The 24,641-nt window shown below is 34.2% G+C and overlaps 1 protein-coding gene across 1 annotated transcript in view; it reads left to right on the top strand.

The window, feature by feature from the left end:
* Positions 1 to 24,641, top strand: part of LRRIQ1 (leucine rich repeats and IQ motif containing 1) — a 105,473-nt gene that overhangs the window by 55,019 nt on the left and 25,813 nt on the right. The window contains exon 23 of the mRNA XM_066550285.1: positions 9,530 to 9,631. Within this exon, the coding sequence (XP_066406382.1) occupies positions 9,530 to 9,631 (102 nt within the window). The remainder of the gene's footprint in view (positions 1 to 9,529; positions 9,632 to 24,641) is intronic.

The following is a 24,641-nucleotide window of genomic DNA, read 5'->3' as shown; positions in this document are numbered from 1 at the left end:
TAAACATTAATTTGAATAAAGGTGGAGTCTGATTCAGTAAAAACAACTCAGTTTAAATCAGCATATTTAGATTTTAAAAATATTCTACTGGATTTTGAAGTTGAATATTTGACAGCTATGGTAAGCAGAAATTTTATTTCTTCCTGTTCATGTATCTTGTCTTCTAGATACAGAATTTGTATTTCTGCATTTTGTGTTTCTTGTATTTTCTTCTTGAGAAAATCTAAGATTAAAAATTTTGACTTACGCAAGAACTATTTATGAAAACAACAGTTTGATATATTTGAAAGTACATAATTAAATTTTTAAAATTATATATTTACTGTGGAAATAGATAACACTTATCCAGCTTCTCATTCAATTGTGTTCTGGTTCTTCTCAGATACTTCTAATGTCAATGAACCTTTCTTAGAGGTTGTTAATATGAGATGCTAGTAGAAATGTTGCTGAAATGTATTAGTAAACATATTAGTCAAATACTGATAGTACAAGAAACATTTAAGACCCTAGGTGACAATAGAACCTAACACTAAATGGTATTTAGAAAATGCACCCTTATTTAGTTATATTTTGTATCACAAGCAACACTCTTCTGCATAACTTTGCAAAACTCTTCTGCATTAAGTGTTGAAAATATTGAAAGATGTTTTGCTCTTTGAAGGGAAAAAAACCAGCCTACAGATATATCTAGACAATTTTTTTTCTGTAATTTTTTTCTGCTTTAAATATCAAAACTATGACTAAGACTAAATAGGATAAAAATTATCTATAATTTTAAAAAATAATAAAAAGGATAGGTGAAAAAAAGACATGTAATCTGCAAATCATGCTTTGTGGAAATGAGAGTATATGGATAAGAAGTTAAAGTTAATATTTTGAAATCTTCATAGCTTCCCATGGTGCCCTGCCATCTTACCTTATTAAGAAAAAAAGTAATAAGTGTCTGGTGTGCAGCTGAGGTTTTTTATATATTCCATTTTTGGGCCTCTCTATAATTTTTCAATGAATAAAACTTATTAGGTTGTATCTTCTTTTCTCCATATGCTGTCTGTCTTATGTTAGTAATTAATCCAGTCAGTGATGTCGGATTGAGCATATCAAATTTGCTGTCCTATTTTTGTTGTAGTTCTAATGGATTTCATGGGTATGTTTATGTTTACTTTGTTCAGATTATTCAACATGATGTATGGGTGTTGAGCTTTTTAATGTAGTGCTTGGAATATTCTCAAAGTACATTGCTAGTTTTAAAAAAATTTGAAAAACCTTTTGCCCAATGTTTTTATAGTTTCAAATTTTCTCCTCTTGACACATAGAATTTTTTGGTCTTTCTGACTATTACATCAAGCACAAAAATAACCTGTGTATATAATTTGCCTGTATGAGTTTCTCTGTCAGTCATTAAAATCACAGGGTTTTTTCAGATGAATGGAAAGCATAGTTTCCAGTATCAAAAAATGTGGCTGAAAATATTTCACTCCATCCCTTTTCAGTAAAAAGGTTATCTAGCTGACTATTCTTTCTCATACAGCACACTTACTGGTTCCTTCCTTGGTCTGTAAGGAAATTATTAATGGAAATTGATAATGGAAATTATCGATCAAAACAAGTATTTTCCTTTTTAATTGATCTTAAAGCTATGATCTTATACTAAAAAAAAATTATCCTGATCAAATATTCTCTATTTAAAGAATCTCTACATATATAATTATGTTTTCCATCAGGTACATTCTCTGAAAGAGGAGAGAGTAAATCAGGGTCTTTTTGAGGGTCTGGTGGAAGAGAGGGACTTTTCAGCATTTAAATTAGAGTGGATACACCTTATCCTGAGGCTAGCCAGCTCCAGATCAGGACACTGTAACCAGACCCATTAGGCTGCCAGTATCTTTCCTAGTTCTCTGTGTGGTACAGCTTGTGCTAGGTTACTTTTAGCAATTTCAGTGTAACTGGGGAGAGACAGTTCACACACTGAAGCAATTGCTTTGAGTTTAACCCCACTGAAGCAGGAATTGCAAAAGATATTTGACTACTTCTAATATTCCAAAGCAGATTGAAATTCATCTGAATAAGTAGATGTCAACATTGTCTTTTAATGTTCCCATAGAAGTTACCATCCTATTGCCTTCATCTCCGCTGAAATGAAGATCATTTATCTTGTACTTAGTGATATGCATATGGAGAGTTGTAGGATTTCAGTTTAGCAATACTGTTTCTGTTCTTTCTTTTGAATTTCCAGGTCTTCAGTGTTATAATTACAACTGTTTCCTTTTTAGATTTCTAATTGAAAGTAGCTGAAGTATGCTAACTACAAGAAAATAAGTTTGTTGAGATGAACATTCTTACCCACTAGAAAGTAGGCAACCAGCAGCCACTTAGAAATCAGAATTATAAGGTATAAAGAAGCAATTTTTGATGTTATACCTACTTACACATCTGACTTAGAAGTAAAACTTCAAGCTTTGAGAAAATGCAAAGCAACAACAACTCTAAAGATTCTAGATACAAATAAATTATAAGCTCTTCACATTAAACCTGTAGCTTTTATGTTGAGATTGCAGTATAATCCCAAACATCTTTTCTATGCTATTGATCATTAGGTGTAAAGATCTCATTACTTGCAGGTAATGATAAGGTAATGACGCATCCTGTTGGAACAAATTAGCTATCAGAGTATATTGTCTGGTTCCATATGCTGTCAAAGTCCTTTGTCTTAGACATGAGATTAACAAATGCAAAGTGTTAAACCAGTTTGCATTATCAGAGAGTTATACAGTTGCTTTTTAATATTTTCAAGACATCTTCTCTGTTGGAACCTGGACTGGACAGCCTTGAACATCTTTGATCCTTAATATATTCAGGTGTGGAAATTTATTCCTTTTTATTTTCTTATAAAACACTTGTCTTCTGCTAGTGCAGCAGTGATGGTATCCATTTGCTAATTATAGAAGTCCACATCTGAGTTAGTCATCTACATTGTTTTATGGAAAGAAATTTCCTCTTAAAACGTGATTCAAAACCAGGCTATTTGAGTTTCACTGTAAAAGCACTTATAGTTCTCCACTGCCTAGGCTCAAAAGCTAGACTGAAGTACAAAGTTAAACTCTAGATATGTAGAAGTAACCGAGAAGTATCTTACCTCATTTGTCTCGCCACATATCTTCTCAGTAAAGAAAAAAGTATGGCAAATACTAGCAAGTGCACTGGATTTGTATTGTATTGCAAGGGAGAGAGAGCTTAAAGTAGCATAGCCTTATGATCAGGGCTTGGAACACAAGCCGTATGAAGAACAACTGAGGGAGCTGGGGTTGTTCAGCCTGGAGAAAAGGAGACTCAGAGGTGACCTTATCACTCTCTTCAGCTTCCTGAAGGGTGACTGTGGTGAGCTGGGGGTCGGTCTCTTTCTCCAGGCAACAACAGACAGAACAAGAGGACACAGTCTCAAGCTGCGCCAAGGGAGATACAGGCTGGAATTAAGGAGGAAGTTTTTCACAGAAAGAGTGGTCAAATACTGGAATCATCTACCCAGGGAGGTGGTGGAGTCACCATCCCTCGATGTGTTTAAAAAAAGACTGGATGTGGCACTTGGTGCCATGATCTAGCTGAGGTGTTAGAACATGGGTTGGACTCGATGATCTTAAAGGTCTCTTCCAGCCTAGAAATTCTGTGGTTCTGTGATTCTTTGAGTGATTCAGGCAAGACTTATATTGCAGCAGACCAGTCCCACCAGCTAATGGCCTTAAGGCCTGTATGCCCTAACCCACTGATGTTATGTATGCTTGTTTATGTTGTTGAAGAAAGTTATACCCTGCATTTTACTGATATGAAATGTATGCTGTGTCTGCTTCAACTGTTTTTACTATATATTAAGATAATACAAAAAGTGTGGGCAAGAAACCAGAATATTTGAAGCCAAGTAAAACGGGAATAATGTCAGAAATATTCCTGTTAACCTGGGTGCATAATATTCTATAGAGATTCTAATTCAAAATCTAAAAACAGCAGACGTTATTGCACCTCACAGTGCTGTGACTCATAAAAATCTTAGCTTCCTAAAGATGTCTTGGCACAATAGTACCACATTTCTTGCTTAACTTGGAATTTCCCTCATCCTGTGGATTTTATATTAGCTTCTCTGTTAACTTCTTTTTCTTCTAAGATGGCTGAAAGCTTGTCTCTCCTACACTGGTGTATTACTTCTTGCTTAATCTTTTCCTCTCGAGAAAAAGTTCTCTTATCAGTGGATCAGGCCCAGACAGCATGAGTTTAGAAAAAGTAGGTCCTGCTTTGGCCAGCCTGATCTCATTTTATCTCCAGGTGACTCACCTGCTGGATGAGGAAAAGGTTGTGGATGTTTTTTACCTGGACTTCAGTAAGGCCTTTGATACTTTCTCCCAGAGCATTCTCCTGGAGAAGCTGGCTTGGACAGGTGCACTCTTTGCTGGGTTAAAAACTGTCTGGGTGGCCAGGCCCACAGAGCAGTAGTGAATGATGCTCCATCCAGTTGGCAGCTGGTCGCTAGTGGGGTTCCCCAGAGCTCAGTCTTGGGGCTGGACCTCTTCAATCTCTTAATCGATCATGGGTGGGGGTGGGGGTGGGGGTGCAGAATCAAAGGCAGCCTCAGTAAATTTGCTTAGATGACACTAAATTTATCTGCTGGAGGGCAGAAAGGCTCTGCAGAGGGATCTGGACATGCTGGATTGATGGGCCAAGGCCAGTTGCATGAGGTTCTACAAGGGTGCTGAAGTGCTGGGTCCTGCACTTGGATCACAACAACTCCAGGCAGCGCTGCAGGTTTAGGAAACAGTGACTGGAGAGCAGCCCAAAGGAAAAGGACCTGGGGATACTCATTGACAGCAGCTGAACATGAGCCAGCTGTGCCCACGTGGCTGAGAAGGCCAATGGCATCCTGGCCTGGATCAGCAATAGTGTGGCCAGCAGGAGCAGGGCAGGGATTGTGTCCCTGTAGTTGGCACTGGTGAGGCCACACCTTGAGACCTGTGTCTGGTTCTGGGCCCTTCACTGCAAGAAGGACATTGAGGTGCTGGAGAATGCCCAGAGAAGGGCAACAAGGCTGGGGAAGGGTCTGGAGCACAAGTCCTGCAAGGAGTGGCTGAGGGAGCTGGGACTGTTTAGCCTGGAGGAGAGGAACCTTAGGGGAGACCTTACTGCTCCGTACAACTGCCTGAAAGGAGGATGTAGCCAGGTGGGCATTGGTCTCTTCTCCCAAGCAACCAACATCAGAACAGGAGGAAATGGCCTCAAGCAGTGCCAGGGGAGGTTCAGGAAGAATTTTTTTCACTGGAAGTGTAGTTAAGCATTGGAACAGGCTGCCCAGGGAGATGGTAGAGTCACCATCCCTGGAAGTGTTCAGGAAATGACTGGATATGGTGCTTAGTGCTGTGCTTTAGTTGGCATGGTGATGTTTGGTCAAACGTTGTACTTACGATCTTGGAGGTCTTTACCAACCTTAATGGTTCTAGGATTCTATGGTAATACTTGATGCCACATAGGTAGGAAAAAAAAATTTAAAAAAGTAAAAAGCAGCTGAAGTGGACTTTGATCACTAGAACCAGAACACAATGATAAAGATATTTCATAGATGTCAGCAAATATTTTTCATTTGAGTTTAGAATTGTAAACAGCAATTCAATACTAGTTAAAAAATGAAATAAAAACCAGTAAAAGACTCAACCCACTTTCCTCAAATACACAACCCCAAAAGAGATAATTCATCTTAACAGTCAGAATGAAATTTGTGGCATATTATTGTTCCTTATTACACATTACATGAATGACTATTGATCTACATTTTCTTAGTAACTGAAAAAAGCTATTTTTGTTGTGATTGTCAGTTCTGCATAGAAGTATCTTCTGAGAACTCCAACCATGGATGAGTTTGAGTTCTAATTGCTATGCCATTATGGAACAAAATCTGGTCTTTCTTCCAAATGAATTTACAGTATAGATAAGCATCTGTTGCTGTGTACAACTTTGTCTTATCATCTCTTTAAAGTTGTCACATTATGTTTTCCTAATTACAGGTATTGCACAACAAAAAATAATGGCATATATTTTAATTTTTCAGTTTCATGTATTAACAAGAAGCTTAGGAATGTGGTGTCACATCAGGCAGTAACTACTCCTTCCATATTATCTCCATAACATATCTTGTGTTTGTCCAGCTTAACTTTGCTATTTGGAGGCAGCCAAGGAATGTACATTAAATTACCTCCCTGGTTTCTAGATTGAGAGCACAGATCATCATCTGATAAGCGGCATTTAAATGAGTATGCCTGAATCCAGGAAGATATTTCTATGATTTTGAACTATTGGACTCTTTCACAGTTCTCTGTGTGAAATCTAAAACATTTGATTGCTCATCATCAAAGCATACATGCAGTTCATTTCCCTAACTCACTCAGAGACTGAAAAGCACTAGTATTATGAAGTAATCTATGTAATATTGCTTACATTTGGGACTAGATAAAGAAAAGGACTCATTTTTAATAACAGAAGAGCTGTAGGCAATGGTTGAGGTGATCCAGGTATGTACAAATTCAAGTAGTCTGGCACTGTTAAATCCATGTAGATTCTTTAAGTTATTTTGCAAAGATTCAAAGATAAATCTTCTGATGGAAATCTCTTAGAACAATTTCCATTATTTGCCCTTCTTCCCAGTTCATGGAAGACTTTGCTGTTGATATCTTTGTGCACAAATAAAAGTTTGAGAGATTGAACTTGAGAGTAATAACTCTGAGTGACTTCACCAAAAATCTTTACTATAGTTTAACTTTGGACTTGGTGCTTTCATAGAATTGGGTGGGAGGTTGGTAAGGAAAGATGATATTTTTTAAAACATTTTGGAGCAATGCCAATAAACCCACATAGGAAAAAATATATTATTTCAGAAATTATTTTAAATTAATCAAAATTAGTTTGGAAATTTTCAATTGCATTTTGTCTTAAGAAGTTTTATATGATTTTGTCAATTTCTCTTTGGTCTTTTATTGAAGAAAGACACTGGTTTTTGTAACTAGCATAAAGCTGGAAGAAGTTAGAAATCTTTTTTGTCAACGCTGTATGCTAGATGTTGGAAAATTTACAATTATAAAAAATTGTATTTGTACATTTTTATCTGTGTGCAGGATGTGGATGTCCATGTATCTTAGAGCTATACCTCAGACAATAATAATTCATGCTTAAAATATTTTTAATAACTTCTATTATCTAAAATTTCAAGGAGAACTTTTAAAGTATAGTGTAATACAATTTCAAGGTATTTTAGTCACATGTCTTACTGTGATTCACTATCCCAAAAATTTGCTACCCTGATGAACACCAGTCTGATACAAATTTTTTTTAGTTGGAAGGCTACTTTATCCATTTATACAGAGTGAAAGGATTTACAAACCTGGCAATACAGTTTGTAAATTAACTTATCCTATTATCAGAGTCATTCTAATAATCCACCTTTGAAACTAATGGACCTAATCATTATTTATTTTGCTTCTTGGATAGTTTCATTGAATTTAGCTAGTGAAAATGAGTTAAAATTTCTCTAAATATGACATCCTCTGGGTTAATCTGAAAGCTATAATCATCCTACAACCACATGAGATAGTCTCTTAGCCTCTGGGTTAATCTGTAAGCTATAATCATCCTACAACCACATGAGAGAGTCTCTTAGCCAATTTGAGATAACAAATTGTAAGGTAACACTGATTCTGCTTTGAGAAGAAGGCATGACCTAATTTACTCCCTCCCCACATGCCACCATGCCTTCAACAGTCAAGTGTGCTGCTTTGTGAGAGGTTAGCACCATTAAGAACATTCTGTCAACCACATGCTGCTGCAGTGTGGGCTGACCAAGAACACTGTAACATCTTAACGTGTTTTGCCAATGCATTATCTCTTAGAGCACCACACCCCATTAGAGATCTTCTCCAGGCTTGTAATTAATCTTCCCATTCTCTGGGAAAAAGCTGGGCTCTTAGGATCCCTTTATGTACCATTAGTTTGTAATTGAAGTGTCTACTACTGCTATAGACGGCTAGTCAAAACCTCATTTACAAATTGTTGTTAAAATTCATAAGTTGCTCACCATCTTAACAGGATATTCTGGTCATTCAGAAATAAGAAAACTGACAAACAAGAAAGATATTTACTTTGCTGCAGTACTGTCATGGTCTTACAAACTCTTTCACTAAATACCAATAAGATCAAGTAAGGGACTCAAAATGAAGCGCGAGACGTAACTAGTAATTTCAATGTATTATGTCTGAATGCTCTTTGAGTCTTTCTATAACCTGTTTTTCTGCTCTGTCTGCTCTGGCAGTGTCTCACATATTCATTTTTGCTACATGCAAATTCTTTGAGAAAATTTAGACTGCCATTTCTACTCTCTTGATAAGCTCCATTGCTTTTTTTCTCCTCGTTACTAATTTCTACCCTTTTCGAACAGTTTTTAGTCATCTTTGTAGACAAGCTTCTTCTGCCTCGTTGTTTCTCATATATTTCTGAGAGTGGATCTATCTGTTTGGGCTACTGTGTTGTTTTTAAACATATTTCTTTTATCTTTTCTTTGGCATTCTGTGAATCACAGTACCTTGCTCCACGGCACACCTACAGAGCTCTTTATATTTTGCTCATCATTGTGTGTCTGCTTTTGTTTCTACATTCTTTTGAGTCCCTATTTTTTTTAGTATTATCACTGGTTTATTCTGCATTGTGCCCACAATTTTCGCATTCCTTCTGATGCACTGTTTCCCTTAAACTCTGACTTTCCTCTTATGCCTAGCAAAAAATTCTTCCTTCAAATTGTAAATAACATGTGAAAATCATTTCTCCCAACTTGTGTGGTTTTGCATCAGTGTAGCCTTTGTTAATTAAACTCTTTTTTTGCCAGTCTAGGAACATGTCTTATACAGATTTATATGCAATTATCTGCTCATCTTCACCTCTTTGCAAACTTTTAAAAGTAACAGTTAAGAAGATTTCATACTTCAGCATGTGGACTTCTGGGGTATTTTTTAATTTCAATTTTTTAATTTCAATTAGGATGGAAGATGGAGGAAGACTAGGTTATTATCTAAAAGCCAAACCTCAAAAAATAAGCTGGCCCGTGTTAACATTTTTTAGGTGTAAATGTCTTAATTTAGATTGCTGAATCATTCTGACCCAAAGCTCTTAGAAACACTGCTTGATATGTACTCTGTTAATATTTCTGCTTTAATTTCAAGCTTAAAATCCAGATTTTTAAAAAATAATTTCTGCAAATAGATGCTTCAATTTATTTTTAACTTGTAGATGAGTGAGCTGAAAGATCAAGTGTTAAAACTGCAAAACAATGACTTTGATTCTCAGTTGCATGTGTATTTATATGGCTTTATTTTAGAAAGTGTAATCCTTTGTGAATATAAAACCTACTTTTAAAAGTATTTTCATTTATTAAGTGGCTAAAAGGTGAAAAACTGCTTGAAGGAATGAATGAGCCTGGTCTGACCTTTGATTTTAACTTGTTCTTGTCATCTAGACCCAGCTGTGCGACTGGCGTTGTTCAAAAACAATGAAAATAAACATCTCTCTGTGAAACCACCAGGGAAGACACAGCCTATAAGTGCTGGACACTTTGAAGGTATGAACAAGTATTTCATTTTATGCATATAAGCATATATGTTTTGCAATGTCTTTTAAACCGGCTTACTCAAAATATAAAATAATATGTGCAAATAGAAAAAGGCAGAAGTTTAAGGAACTTGTCTGTTCCTCAAGTCACAGCAGTGAAACATTTCAACTTAAATTCATTGCAGAGAGCAAGAGATGCTCCTAGACCGTAATTTATAGGGAGATGGAGCCTAAGTTATTTATTTATTGTTTTATTATTAAATCTTCATCATGAAAATGTCAAAGCATGTCAGAGAGATATAAAATACAAAGTACTAGAATAAAACTTCATAAATGAAGTATCACTTCAAATTCTTCATTAAATTGCTACATTTTCCGAAGCTAGACATTAATTCCTAAAAATCCTTAGCATGTTTTTTGGAAAGTACTTTCATAAATATTCCCCAGAAATTCACCATTTGACAGAAGGAAAGAACATTCATCATGTAAATATTAAATTCTTTTTCATAAATATTTAAATACTGATGTAGCTTTTTTACTGTTGAAATTCATGTTAAAACACTCCTTGATTTCTGTACAATTAAAGTAAGTCCAAGTCTATTTAAAATGCCCTTGTTGTAAAAAGACAATCATCTCCAGAGACATTTTTATATTGTTTTGATTCTTTTTGCAACTAAATGGTGTACTCAGAAAGTTCTCACCTCTATCTTTTTCTCTTTTCCAAAGACATCGTCATATGCTATCTGATCTATTCCTAGTTTCACAAAGTAAAACTACAAATTATACTGTATTAACATTCACTGTATGAGGATAAAAATTAGAACATGTCTGAGACAGGTGTGAAATAAATCTGAGTCTACATGAATTGCAATTCGGTCAATTAACTCAGCTGTATGGAAGCCTAGATTTGCCTCATGAGTTCACGCTCAAATTTGTTCGGAAACAATTCTTGGTAAATTCTGAAGAGGAAATATTTTTGCACTATTATTTTTCTTGGATCCAAGCATGAATTTACCTTGACTATAGAAAGTCTGTGTGTACTGCACCTGACTGAGCATTTCCCAGTATCTCATATATGTTTCTGTGGCATATGCTTATATACATCAGAGTGTGTCATATGCTGAAGAAACAGGACAGGCAGGCTGCCTGTGAAAAAGTGAATGTCCAGTAGAAACAACTGTAAGAATGCTCAAAACCATGTCAGAGTTAAGCCTAAATACAAGTTTAGAACTCTAAAGTCAGTGTAGGTTTAGGCTAGCTTTCCTGCCACCAGTTTATTTGTTCTGCCTGAAAACATTTCCCTTTGTTTTGAAAAGCTGATGTACGCATTCTAAATATTACTGAAGTTACTTTTTGAATTGATGGAGAGAAGGTACCAAGGCAGATTGGATATCAAAAGGCAAGCGTAGTGGTGGTGCTCTTAATTATCTTTCATTTCAAGGACCATTTTACTCCTCTAGCAGGCTAATAAACAGAAACTTTTTTTTCACCACTCATTGCTGCTCACATGTAGTCTGCTGAGTTTTCAAGACAAGGAATACTTTTCTGCTTGACCAGTATAGAAATTTGTCCTTCTACCAGAGGCACTGCTTCTTCATACATTATGTTCAGAAAATTCTAGGTTGAAAGAGCATTTATTTATATGTATGTGAGGTATCATCAGACAGAACTAGGAGTTTCTAAATTTAGAATTAGTAACACTTTGCACATGCATAGTAACTTCACAGAGTTGTGTTATCAGAGATGTCTTCTCTTGTTTCCCATTTCCCCTCTTACCTTTTAAGTGTTTCTTCCTCTTTTGCCAGCAATAGATCTCTTTGGGTCTGTTCAGTCATTGGAATTCTTTCTGTAACAAGAAGGTGGAATGTTTGCACTCTGTATCCATAAATCTTGTGGTCATTGTATTTTAATTCAATAGAACCCAGACCTGTCCTTTATGTGGTGGAAATAAACTTCCTCCATTCAAGACCTTTGACTTTCACAGACTTGTAGTGGGTAGAAAATTTGAACTCCAAACCATCTTCTTTATAAACAATTAAATAAAAAAAGCACATTCTATATATTCCTTCTTTATTTCTTTAAATTGGGAAATGGAAGGGAGAAGTCAACATCAACAGAAAAACAGCAAGTACACACGTGTTATCTGTTAAATAACAGAATCACTACTTTTGAAAGGGGATGCCCTAGGAAGTAAAACAATTAGAACAGTTTTAAATTTTAAAGCTGGAACACATCATGGTAATGAATATTTAAGAAGAAATCTAGTTAAAATGAATGATGAATGTTTTTTGTCTTCATTGTGGTTTTGTGTGTAAGACTACAAAGAAAACAAAAACTAATAAAAGCATAAGAGATATAAAAATAGTGAAAAGAAATGAGGTTAATATCTGATGATTTTTTCCCTGAGATTATTGTTCTGTCATAATTTTCCTTCTTGTTTTCCTGCTACAAAAGTTTTGATAAGCTGAGATGCAATATGCTGTTAACAAATTTTGAAAACTTGTGCATAACTTTAATCCCATAGGATAATGCACACATCTCTAAGTTGACATACATGTTGTTGGAAAATATATTTTAAAAACTGGATTTATTTATTCATAAATATTAAAAATTTATTCTTAAATTTTTATTAAATTTCGGATGAGTCATCCTGCTTTGCTCACTGATGTTAGACGAATACCCACCAGGTACCATTGTTTCACATCTGAATCACAGCAGCACACAGAATTTAGTCAGAAATAAACCCCTTTGTAATACAAACACCATGCCAATGGCATGAGGAGATACTATTCTCACAGAGAAGAGCTTGCCATTTAAAAATACAAGCAGCATGTGAAGGAAGAAACCAATCAATGAATGCAATTCAGTGCATTACTGTATGTGTCAATAAATCTGTCAATATATCTGTGTCTGTATGTGTCAATATATCTGTCAATATATCTGTGTCTGTATGTGTCAATGTATTTACATACAGTACGTGTGTCTGTACTCACAGAAATATATAAGCATATGCCAGGAGTATAAGTAGATAAAATAATTCAATAAATGTAGTACTTATGACTTTTTATTTGTATATTTTCAAAGGAAAGTAAATTATGAACAATTACTGTCTGGTGTAATTACTAGCATCAACATGCATTTTGTAATCCTTATACTTTCTGTCAGATGCAGTTTCAGTTTCTTTAAAATTAATTTAATGCGTGTGGTCATTGTACTGTAGATACATTAAAACTATGAGTTTAATAAAAATATATTTGAATCTTTTCTGTGACATTAACTTGAGTAGGTTGTAAAGTGAACCATAGAATATGCAAGTATAAATATGTATTTACTGTTTCTGATAACAAATTATACCCTCATCAAAAACCTGAAGAAAGATGAAAGTCTGACTTGAAGTACTCCTGATGATTTGCTGGACGTTTCCTGGGACAGTGTATGTTACCCTGCTCTCTTTAGTGAGATAAGGTTATGCTTCCATCATGGTTGTTGAGTTTCATTTAGTGTCAGGTAGCTGACAAACAAAATATGCCTTCTTTAATGAATATTCTGGTTCAATGAATGTTCTTGAGATATTTTTGTGGTTTGTAGATGGTGACATTTCAAAGGTCTCAAAATTTTGGAAACTTTATAAGGCACATAGATAATTGTCATAATTTCGTATTTTGCATCAAAGCATATTTTTTAGAAAGCTTTATGACTACTTGTGCACTTTTTGTCTGGAGGCTATTTCAGTTGTTAATTTAATATAAAATAGTCTTGACTGTTTTGGGTATAGTACATCAAGAACTGAAGGAAAAATCTATCCTTGACTCCTCTTGGGAAGTTCCAATTAGTCCTGGCTGACCATGTAACGGAGCATCTCTGCCATCTGTGGGTCTGTAATTACAGGATCTGTAATTTGACTTGCATAGAGGAAGGGTATTTTTCTAGCCAACAGTGTGAATACTTAGTCCCAGTACAGCAGCTGAGAACTAAAGAATGAGCCCTAAGGCCAAGCACATTTTTTTGCTACAAGCTTTGCAAACCATGTGTGTCTTTTTGGGTCCTCTTTAATCCAGTTTCCTCAATGGTTTTGGTGGGTTATCCAAATAGTTTTTGTTCAGTGGATTGGGAAGCTGAATTCCAATCTGTAGAGCAAGCTGGAAGAATGCAGGAGATCAGATGAAAATCCATTCAAACTATCCAAGTATTATTTGGATATGATTTACTTTATTTCACAGGTTGTGCTCTATTTAATTTCATAGACTGTGCTGTATTTAATTTTGTAGGTTAGGTGAATTATTTACATATATACTATATTTTTAGTCATATCCATATCCATCAGTAACACATCTATACCATACACTTCAAAGTGAAAACAGTGCAATGTGACTTCACCCAAAAAAGTGAACAATGATTTATGCCTGGAGGTTTAACTATATAAAAAATGCACTTGGCTGTGTTGACAAGATATGTTTGCTGTAGTTTGGGAACCTGTAGTTCTACTTGGCAGTACTGTATTTCCTGTCATTTTATGCTCATGGTGACCAAGGAAAATGCAATGGGTATAGTGTTAAGACTGATTTCACCAATACAAATTTGATAATGAATAGATTATGCTTTCTCAGGTGACTTTTAATTGTGCCAATATTTATTTATTTCTGTAGAAATTGTCAGTTGAAATAACATTTATTTTCCAAGAATAAGATGTAAAGTCAGCTTGTGATTATGTCATATGATTTGAAGATAAATATCATGGAAACCACTTAGTCATCTGTTTTCCAGATTTATAATAGTTCCTAATTATGAAAATCCTTATAGTCTCAAGTGGAAATTATTGCAAAACATTCTTATAGATTATTATTACTAGTGATAATTGAAAGTGCAAATGTGAGACTTTGGAAAGTTGGAATTTAAGGTTGGCTAATTCTGGGAGTTCATTAAAATATTGTTGCACTTGTTCAACATAGTTTCTTAGATCTTCTGTATTATAAGATATGAATAAATTTTTAAAAAAATTATGTATGACATTTAATAGAATTTGTATTGATTCAAATCACTGATGCTTGACAAATCACATCTACATGACAGTTAAGAGAAGGTACTGAGTCTGGAATGCTAGTATTCATCTTTATATGGGCTTTAAATGTTCTGGTTTTTGTTATTTAAGAGCATGTAAAAAGACATTGAACTGTAAGTGAAAATTTGTGTTAGCTGTTTTCATCTTTTAGAAATCAGCTCTTTTTATTTGAGAATATTAATGGCATCAGTTCCCAGGAATCACAGTGTTTGCAAACATCTATTTCTAAAGTAAGTGGTATTTTATTGATCTGTTGTCTCAAAAGGATTAATAACCACATTTGAAATCTGGGCTTGCTGCAATTCTATGAATTGAATTGCCATGTTTACAGTAAACTGTAACTGTTACATATCTCCCAGGCCCTAAATTTGTATGCCACATTAGGGAAGCAGTTTCTAATCCACTGACAAAAATGACAAAATAATGCATTTTCAGAGAATGTAAGATCTGTCCTGAAATGTAATGAAAATGTGTTACAGAAATTTGCAGTGCGGGAGGGGTTGTATCTTTTGAATTCATAATTCTATGGCTTTGTTTCTTATTATTTAGTTTGAGCTCACACAGAACTCTTGCATTGAAATATTTTCTCATTTTAAGGAATTAATGGCTCTCCACCAGCCCTTCAACATGTAAAATGAGTAGGTTACTTGTGTCCAGTACATCCAAAAAGAGCCAGGATAAAATAAACATAAGGAGTTGGATATCTTGGAAAAAATCTGTCATGGGTTTGGGTTAATCATCTCCAGAAGAAATTCAACTTGATGCCTGAAATGTAAGACTTCTTGGAGAAAGCAGTGAAGCCTGAGGCAGTGTTGATCTGAAGGAGTGCTCTCCATGGGTCAGAGCGGCTCTGCTGGCAGAGTGCAAACCCAGTTCACAACAGCGGTACGCTGAAAACTTGTAAAGGACTGCAGGGGCCTTACAGTGCACGCACTCAAGCTTCAGTTACATAGTTCTACTGGTCCAGTTTCTTATTATAAAATAAAACTGAAAATAAAATCTGTGCCTAATTTTCTAGCCTCCTGTCTGTCAATGATAGTGTAGGATTTTTTCAGTATTCATGGAATGAAGCAATCCTGAAATTATGTTTAAAAATAAATATGTAAAACATAATTTATGTGGGTTTATGCAGTGCACTTCAGTGTCTGAGTATTTATTAATGATCTAGACATATGAAAGTTTTATTAATATTCTTGCTTTTCACTTTCAATTACCAAAAAAAAAATAACAACAAACCCAAAAAAAAACCCCACCAAAAAGCCCCCACACTTTATTTGCCTGAAGTTCCTGGATAGGAGGTACTTGCCATAGATACATACCAGCTAATATTATAAATTCTTGTTGTGGTTCTAGTGTTCAGAGTTCTGTATTAGTATATTCAATGTTTCTGACCACATATTTCACCTGCTTGTGTACTTTCTCTTTGTTCCTGAGTCTGCTTTTTTGCAGACTGTAGTAATTTGTGGTAGCATAAGGATTTTATTAGAGTATCAGATATGAATGTGGTCTCTAACCTAGAGAGCATGTTTGTTTGTTCCAATAAACTTCCAAAACTAGGATTTTGTACACTGTATAGGTGGTTACCTGCGCTTTCATAACATATTAATTTGCTTGTTTTTATCAACCTAAAAGAAACTGCACCTAAAATAAAGGCAAAAAATCTTACTCTTCTTTTGCTAATAGCTACCCAGTGATGACAACAGTAGGAGAGAGATTTCACCGAAAATGTCATCAGAGGTGGAGAACTACTTCTTCTTCTTGTTGAATAAGATGATATAATAGTTCAGATAGTTTTATTTGCGTCTCCTTCAATTTTGCCTTTCTTTTTTCTCCTCTTCTTGATATTTTATGTCCAAAATTTTTGTAGTGTGACATTTGCATCTCAGCCAGTGTAAATATAAACAGGTTGATTCCACATTCAGATCCACAGCTTTTAGTACTGCATAAGGCAATCATTTTAGATGAATAGATCCCTGAGTACCAAAGCATTTCAAATCCTTTTTCATTTGACCATTCAGTGACCTGATAACTATTTCCTGTCCCTAAGTAAGGTCATGACCCAGGTCTTAGAGTGCAAAAGACAGATAATTTTAGCAACAAGTTAAATCCAAATGGATTTGGTTGGAGGGGGTAAGGGAGAATAGGTTTGGTTAATTTCCTTTAAAATAAAGTGTTACAAAAATTGTATTTAGCATGTCCTGTTAAAAGTAATTACTGAATTTGTTGCTGTCATGTTTGGATGCCTGGGGACTGCAGTCAATATTGGGGTGGTTTGTTTATTTGCTTTGCTTTTACTGGACAGTACCCAATACATTTTTTTACACTTCAAAAAACAATTGCTAATGAAGAGGTCATTAAAAGTGCATATTCAGATATATCTAAAGAGCTTTCCAAAATGTTTGTTTCAAACACTAAAATCATATTACTATGCAAATGGTTTTTAAACATAGGCCACGGACTCTGTCTGTAAAAGTGTCACGAATGTTACATTGCACAAATGTTCCTCTTGCAAAAGAATTTCCATTTGGTATGATGAGATGAATAAGGAATATAATGTAGCCTTAGAAATATTTTACAGGTACAAATCTTGCTTCAATTGGAATCTATGGCACAGTTTAAATCACAATTAAAGGAATGTTTCCTGTAGCTATAGGTTTAAATAATTGCATTATTCTAAGCACTTTCAGAGGTGAAATAAAGGAAAGCCTTCAAACCAGAGCTTTTAATTAATTTGAAAATATAATTTATTAAAATTTTCTTTAAAGAAATTTCTTTTTTTCCTATTCTATAATGGGAACTATGGTGTTGTGTAGAATTAGTATTATTAATGAGGTCAGAAATCTATAGCATTCCAAAGAGGCCATTTTCACAAGTTTAATATTAAACACACATTGAATTATCTTTCTGTTTTTATAACTAATAATGTTGTTGTTCAGATACATTTTTCAAACAAAATATCAAAACAACACTAGAAAATTGAAATAGAGGAATTTAAAATTTTATGCTGTTCAATACTAACTCTTAGAGCAAAGTTCTATAGCTTTTATAGATTTCATATAGTACAGAATTGAATGTGCTGTGGACCTACCTGATTTTACAAGGAATTCCAAGTGACTCAAGTATTTTAATGAAAATGTACAATCATGCAGTTATACCTATGTAACTTTTATGTTGTGTTATTTCTGTAATGTAAATTTTCCTACTTCATAATTTTGCAGTTCAATTCTTATCAAAACATGTTAGCAATTTCTGGAAGTTCATAGGTTTGTGCTAGTTTGATGTATTCGCTGCAAATATTTTATCTGGCTTGTGAGTATAAAAAAGGTAGAAGTACTGAATTTTGCAGTTATATATTTTTTTTCATAGTGGTAAGAAAGGCTGCATTTCAAGACAGTATTTTTGAATACAATGTTGTTTACATGACATCCTAGTATTTTTCTCTCTTTTCAGGTTTATTGTCAGGTTCCCAATCCAACATGGTTGGATTGTAACTTCATAAATTAGCACATTTATAGAATGTTGTAGATAACCCAGTCCAGACAACGAGATAAGGAAATCCAAGTAGCCAGGCAAAAGAATTTCATTTTCATAGTCATCATTAAATAAGTTCATTATGAATAACTGTATTTTTCAATGGTTTCTAATTGCACATTGAGCATAGGGCTTACTAAGACCCTAACTGTGGAAAGATATTTCTCTAAAACACATGCATGCTTTTATTTTCTGATAAGCAGCAAGCTCAGCAGTTTTCACTTTATGAAGAGACCAGTGATATCTCTTATGAAAGATAGAATGCGACTTTTAAAAAGGAGGAATTTAAACTCTACTGTGTATTTTTAAGTTAAATTTACTATTTGCTTTAGTACCTGATGTATATTTTGTAATTGAGAAATTAGCAGTGAATGTAAAAAGAAAGGAAGCTATGTGCCAGTAAGCCAGAAAGTTCTGATTTAACCTACCAATGACCTGGCTTTGTTTGTTCAGATGACAGTTCTAAAAGTGTGCAGAGAATATTCCCTTTTAATACAGTTATTTGCCGCAAGCCGTGACCTCACTGCCTGTCGGGGAGCAGGTCTGAATTGGCCCTTTCTCTGATATCGTGACATTGCTTCTGTTGCCTCGATTGTGACCTCTGATTGCATGATACCCCTGAGAGTTCAATTTAATAAGCGTGACTCCTGACTCTTAGCCAGGTCTGCCTTTTAGGTTTTGTCAGACTCTACTTGTAGTCTGGTCTACATATGCTAAAACACTGCATAGGCTGTCATCATCCTGTGTGAGTTGTGTGCACTGAATTCAAAATTCTCTCTCAAACGTCTCTCATTTATTGCAAATGCAAATGTTTATAAAGTCTTTCTTGGAATAAATTTTAGAAGTTGTTTCTTTCACATGTATGGCTGCCTGGGATTTTTGGGTTTTATATCTTTGTAGAGATAGTTACTAACTCTTTCACTAAATTACTAAGCATGTGCGTTATCCATGCATCATACTAATTTCTTTCTTCAAAAGTTTGTTTCCCCTATGAGAGTGTTTTATATTCTTATGACTTCCCATAAAATATGTTTGTTCAATATAGAAATATTCGGGGCAAATCTCTTTTTCTCATTATATAATTAGTACAGTCACACAACAAGGCAGTACTAATGAGCGCTCAGAGCACTGTGAGGTGTAGTGACCCAGGACCAGGCAGGTGAAAGCTGAAGAATCTGTTTGGAATCCAGGAGAAGGTGAGTAGAATTAAAACATTTTAAATACCATTGAAAATAAGTTATCTTGGGTTTAGTGACAATTTTGCTATATCATTGCATTCTTTTCTCCTGTTTTCCTCCTCTTCTAGCCAGAATGCTGAAGAAGAGTCTGTTCTGAGACCTGGATGCCTTGAGGGTGATGATGCTATTCAGATATTTCTCCAGTTTTAGTGGCCCTTGGTGCATTCAGTGAACCAGAATATGGAGAAGTTTAAAGATTGAAAGAAAGTTTCAAGAACTGTGGTACAAGTTACAGACGAGTTTCTCTATTTACTTACATGCATTTTCTGTATTCTCATTGCAGATATGTACCCATTTTCCTAGCCTCTGTATCAGTACCCATAGCTTAGTGCTTCTAAAAAAATATCATTTCAGAAGAGCAGAAAAATCTTGCTGAACAAAATAATGCTTTGAGCTTACTTTTGTAGTTACATTAAAAATTTTCTGTAAATATTACCATTTAATATTTCTTTATTTCTTCAAGTACTTCAAAGAATTCTGTTAAGAATTCTGTTAACCTTTTCAATGAGATTAATTTTTATTAAAATTGTTTATTTTGTATGAAAACTATATTAGGATCTTTCTTATAAAATAAGTTCTATATAAGGCAGAAAGTATTTTCTGCCTTATATAGAACTTATACCCTTCTGGCGGTATTTTCTTCTTTCACTCAAACTTGGCAATGATATTCTATTCCTTCTTCAAGACAGTGACTGTTTACAGTCAAGTAAAATCAAGTAAAATCTCGGTTTGGCCAGGTTTTTGAGTTTGGTTTTTTTTTGTTTTTTTTTTGTTTTGTTTTGGGGGGTTTTTTTGGGTTTTTTGTTTTTTTTTTTTTTCTTTTTTTTGTTGTTGTTGTTGTTGGGGTTTTTTTAATTGGTACACAAATTCTCATGTAAGATTATGTAATTTTTATAACTCAATTTATTCTCTAAGGTTTTAAAAGTCATAATATAATCATCTCTTTCCTTCTCCTGGAGTAAATAGTGTAAGATTAGCTACTGAATTTCCTTAATCTTAAGTGAGGGTTTGCCTACCTAATTGAAATTTATGGGATTTCACTCCCTCTCTGGATCAGAGCTTAATGCTCTGTAAATTCCTGTGCTATTGGCAGGAGATTAGATCATCAGCTGCAAACAAGCAAAGTTACAAGTGAACAACTATTTTGACCTGTTGGTAGACAACCGGTAAAACAAATTACACTTTAAAATTAATTAGTTATGGCTGTCTCAAAAGCTATTGCAAATATAAACAGAATGCAGATGAGGCAACTTCACCTATTTGGAGTCATCGTATTTAGGTTGTTCCCTCCTTTTCAAACAAATTTTATATATATGTATGTAGAAATACATATGTAAAGACAGTGAGTAGGGGAGTTTAGATGAAAAGTAGCAAGAAGGTAGCAAGTTTAGATGAAAAGTTTAGTGAAAAGAAATTAATTTAAACACACCTACAATAAGCATAAACCGATTAAACTCTAGATTAGGGACAGTTAAATTATGTTCACAAATAGAACTGGGGGGGTTGTGTTCATCTTCCCACTAAAAAGGAATTTGAATGAAGTTCTAAACAAAATTCTGTAAAAGAACAAGAGGAGTCAGATCTAATTTATTCCTTTTTCAACTGATTTATTCATTCAGTAGGTAAATCATTCAAACCTTCTCTGCATGGATAGAGAAAACCTGTGCCATTGTAACTATAACTGATCCAAAATCAATATAAGTCAGTTCCATACCTGGGGATATGTGTTTATTTCTCTATAATTATACACAGTGTTTCGATTCTTGTTTGTTTTCATGCGTTTACCAGCTGAAAATCACAGTTTAATTAATGAAGAAATCTATACAAATACTAAGCTCTTTGAGACATATGTATTGATAATTAACCTAGGGCAACTCATAGGCAAATTGTGGTTTTCTTTTGCTTTTTTTTTCTGACCTTCTTTACAAATTGAAGGGGGTTTTTTTTGTTTGTTTTTTTTTTCATAGATCTACAAGACACTGGAATTTCATATTTATTGTCATCCATGAAGTATCAACCAATTAAATATAACTCAATAAGAAGAATTAGTACTTTTATGTCTGTATTTATTTATAGACACTCAGAAGTTTAATGTTTATGGTTGTTTTTAAGCTGGATATAAATATATAAGAATTACGCACAAATGGGGATTAACTAATTTTAGATGTGGAGTCTTAAGAAAATGAAAAGACTCTGAGTCTGAGACTTTTTTTCCACTTAATTCCATGAACATTAAATCAAGTCTTGTTTATACAATGTTTGGCATAATGATAGGTCTGATCTTCAATATTACCTCTTGGTTTTGCTATGAAGTAAACTAAACAGCAGCCTTGCACTCAGTGTAGACTTTGTGTGTGTATTTGACAATGGAGAATAGTTCTGCTGTTACACATTACTTGTGCTGACGGAGCTGTGAATTGCTGTCACAGTATGTTCATCAAATACCAATAGGTATTTCAAGTCAGCATCAGAAATTGACCCAGAAATAGTTCTGCTCAAACAAAACAAAACCCTTTTAAATAGAAAAATATGTAATATTTTGACCCATCAGATATATATTAAGTATAGGGTATAGATAGAATGGATAATCAATCCAGTGGCTTTCATAACTAAACAATATATTAACATTAGTGCAATAATTTCATTATTTCACTTTCAGTGTTGCTCTGCAATAAGTACCAATTGTGCATGATCATGCATGGTACTTCAGTACATTGTATGTGTTGATGAGCATGAGTTCTTAAAACAAGTTCTTCTATTATTCAGATAACTTTCTAGGAAAAATGTGTATTCTCAAGAGTAAATATAATAAAGACTTTTTTCAAATGAAAATTCTGAATCTGTGACGTGAAATTACATGTTTTAATTATTCATAGAATGTATGAGACAATTATTAATATCACGTAAGTCAGCTTTACTGACTAAATTCATGACGTTCCCGAGTAATGACAGTTTTTCTGTTCCTTTTAATACTTAGCATATATATCTTCTTGTCACATAGAAGCCTCCAGTTTTTATTTTGAACAAAAGTTTTGTTGGATTTGAATTTTTCAGTTCCTTTCTTGTACTTTTAATATCTTCACTACAAACAAAACCTACCCTAATGGTTGTCACACTCAATAAAATTGATTGTATTGTGTAGGTTTTGCCCTCTCTGTAGTGAACAACATAGTAGTTAGACCTCCTGCACTCTTATAAAATGTTCCTTTGTACTTGTTATTTTGAGAATTCCTTTGGAAGATCTTATGTCTTAAATAATTTTTCTTGGTTTATTGAATTTAGGGAAAGATACTTCTCTGGTTTGGACTACATATAAAGTGATATCTCTTCTTGCTTGGAAATACTGTTTCATCACTGAGCAAAAAAACACTTTTGTTGAAGTTCTTTATTGCTTCTGTCATTTAATTTTAAGAAGTGGGAATGGATAGAAATAAAATCTATCAAAATATTCTGTAAAAAAGGGGATTTTATGTTATGCATCTCTTATTTTTCTCCTCAACAGTAAAAATTCCTCTATTCAGTAGAGAACATCCATCATTCAGGGGTTTATTAGTTCCCAAAGTTTATGAAAAAAATAGAGATAGGGTATGTATTAGGCAGATTTGAAACTTCAGACAAGAAACTATGTGAGAGTGTAGGCACTAAGGATAAACAAAATAGGCTCAATCTACCTCCATCTTAGTTGTACCTTACATTTACTCATGGATAACTAAGCATTGAAATGCTGAACATGCTATTTCAAAATAGTTTTTACTCCTCTTGATTTCTTCAGTTCCTCAAGAGCCGTGACTATCCAAAGAACTCTTGGTAACTCTTGGCTGTGCTCCAGACTCACTTCTCAGCAGTGCTGTTGATGAAATTTGCCTGTGCAGAGTGGCTGAAGTGGGTTCTGTATAACATAACACTGTGTTCATAGAAGACTACACAAAAGAATAATGTGCAAGTGTGGTATAGCACTGTCAAGTCTTTCATGTTCTTTTTGAATTTATCAATGTCTGAGTGGATCCTGAAGCATGCTGATTGCAGGTAGTAGTTTACATCAGGAACTCCTTTCTCTGCATGTGGATGGCATATCACCTCTGTAGCTTCTTAATTTTTGGTTTTGGCAGGGATGTTTTGGGGTTTTTTTTAAGAACCAGCTTAGTTTTTCAAACATAAAGCAATTCCATATTCAAACAGTCATAAATCAGCAAAAAAATTTGAAATGAAGAGTGTCTTGTAAGGCAACTTCCTGTACATACCAGGTGAAATAGTTTTCTCAGTTTATACATCAATGAAGAAAAGTGTCACAGGTCTTAGGAAATATCACAACGTGAAATTGCTGTTTGTTACAAAGAAAATTACAGAAGATAAATAAGAAATTGTATTTAATGTAAATAGAGTACAGAAAGTGATAACAACCCATAAAAATTGCAAGAGTTGGTCAGTTTGGAAGGAACAGTGTTTAATGATGTCTTGATGTCAGTGCTAGGAAAATGAGCGTTATGAAGCAATTCAAATGGAAGCATGAAATAAAAACCATGTTACATGAAGAGTAGAAGATGTGAGCATTTTAGTATAGAGTGGTTTGCATTGTATTTGTATGATCAGAGGGTTGCAGTAGAAGTTAAGTAATCAGGAGATCCTGGGAGAAGTTCTTTCATATTACTGGAATATGAATAGAGAGAGAGAAATAACTTCAAAATTATGTGTTTTAAAAGTACGCCATTGAGGATGAAAAAGACTTAGACTTGCCTCAGTGTGGGAGAAAGAAAATGTTGAGTTTAAACTGTAAGCTAGGGACAGATAAATAGTAGTGGTGTATTCTGTAGGGGCAGGAACATGTAGCAAAACAGAAAATAATAGGAAGGTACAAGTATGAAATCCCGTTTTCCTTGAATTCAGAAGCTGAAATTTGTACTTTTTGAGTGATGTAGGAATCTCAGCTAAAAGATTCTGCTTTTGCATAATCTAATAATGAGACATCAAAGAGAGAATAGAGAAAGCACAGTCTGAAATATGATAACTGCTAAAATAGAATTAACTTGTTGGGGAAGACATTAGAGAAGAAAAGGAGGTTTGTAGATCAAATAGTAGTATAGTAATCCTTATTTTTAGTTTGAAAAAAATGCAAATTACCTGGTAAAAAGAGAAAAAGGGCTAAAGTTTTAGGAAAAAAACCCTCTTTTTAATTTTTTTTCCTTTCAGTAGCT

The sequence above is a fragment of the Molothrus aeneus genome, chromosome 5, assembly GCF_037042795.1.
Source record: "Molothrus aeneus isolate 106 chromosome 5, BPBGC_Maene_1.0, whole genome shotgun sequence".
NCBI classification, from domain to species: Eukaryota; Metazoa; Chordata; class Aves; order Passeriformes; family Icteridae; genus Molothrus; species Molothrus aeneus.
Note: the sequence above shows the minus strand (reverse complement) of the source record. Positions and strands in the feature narration are given on the sequence as shown.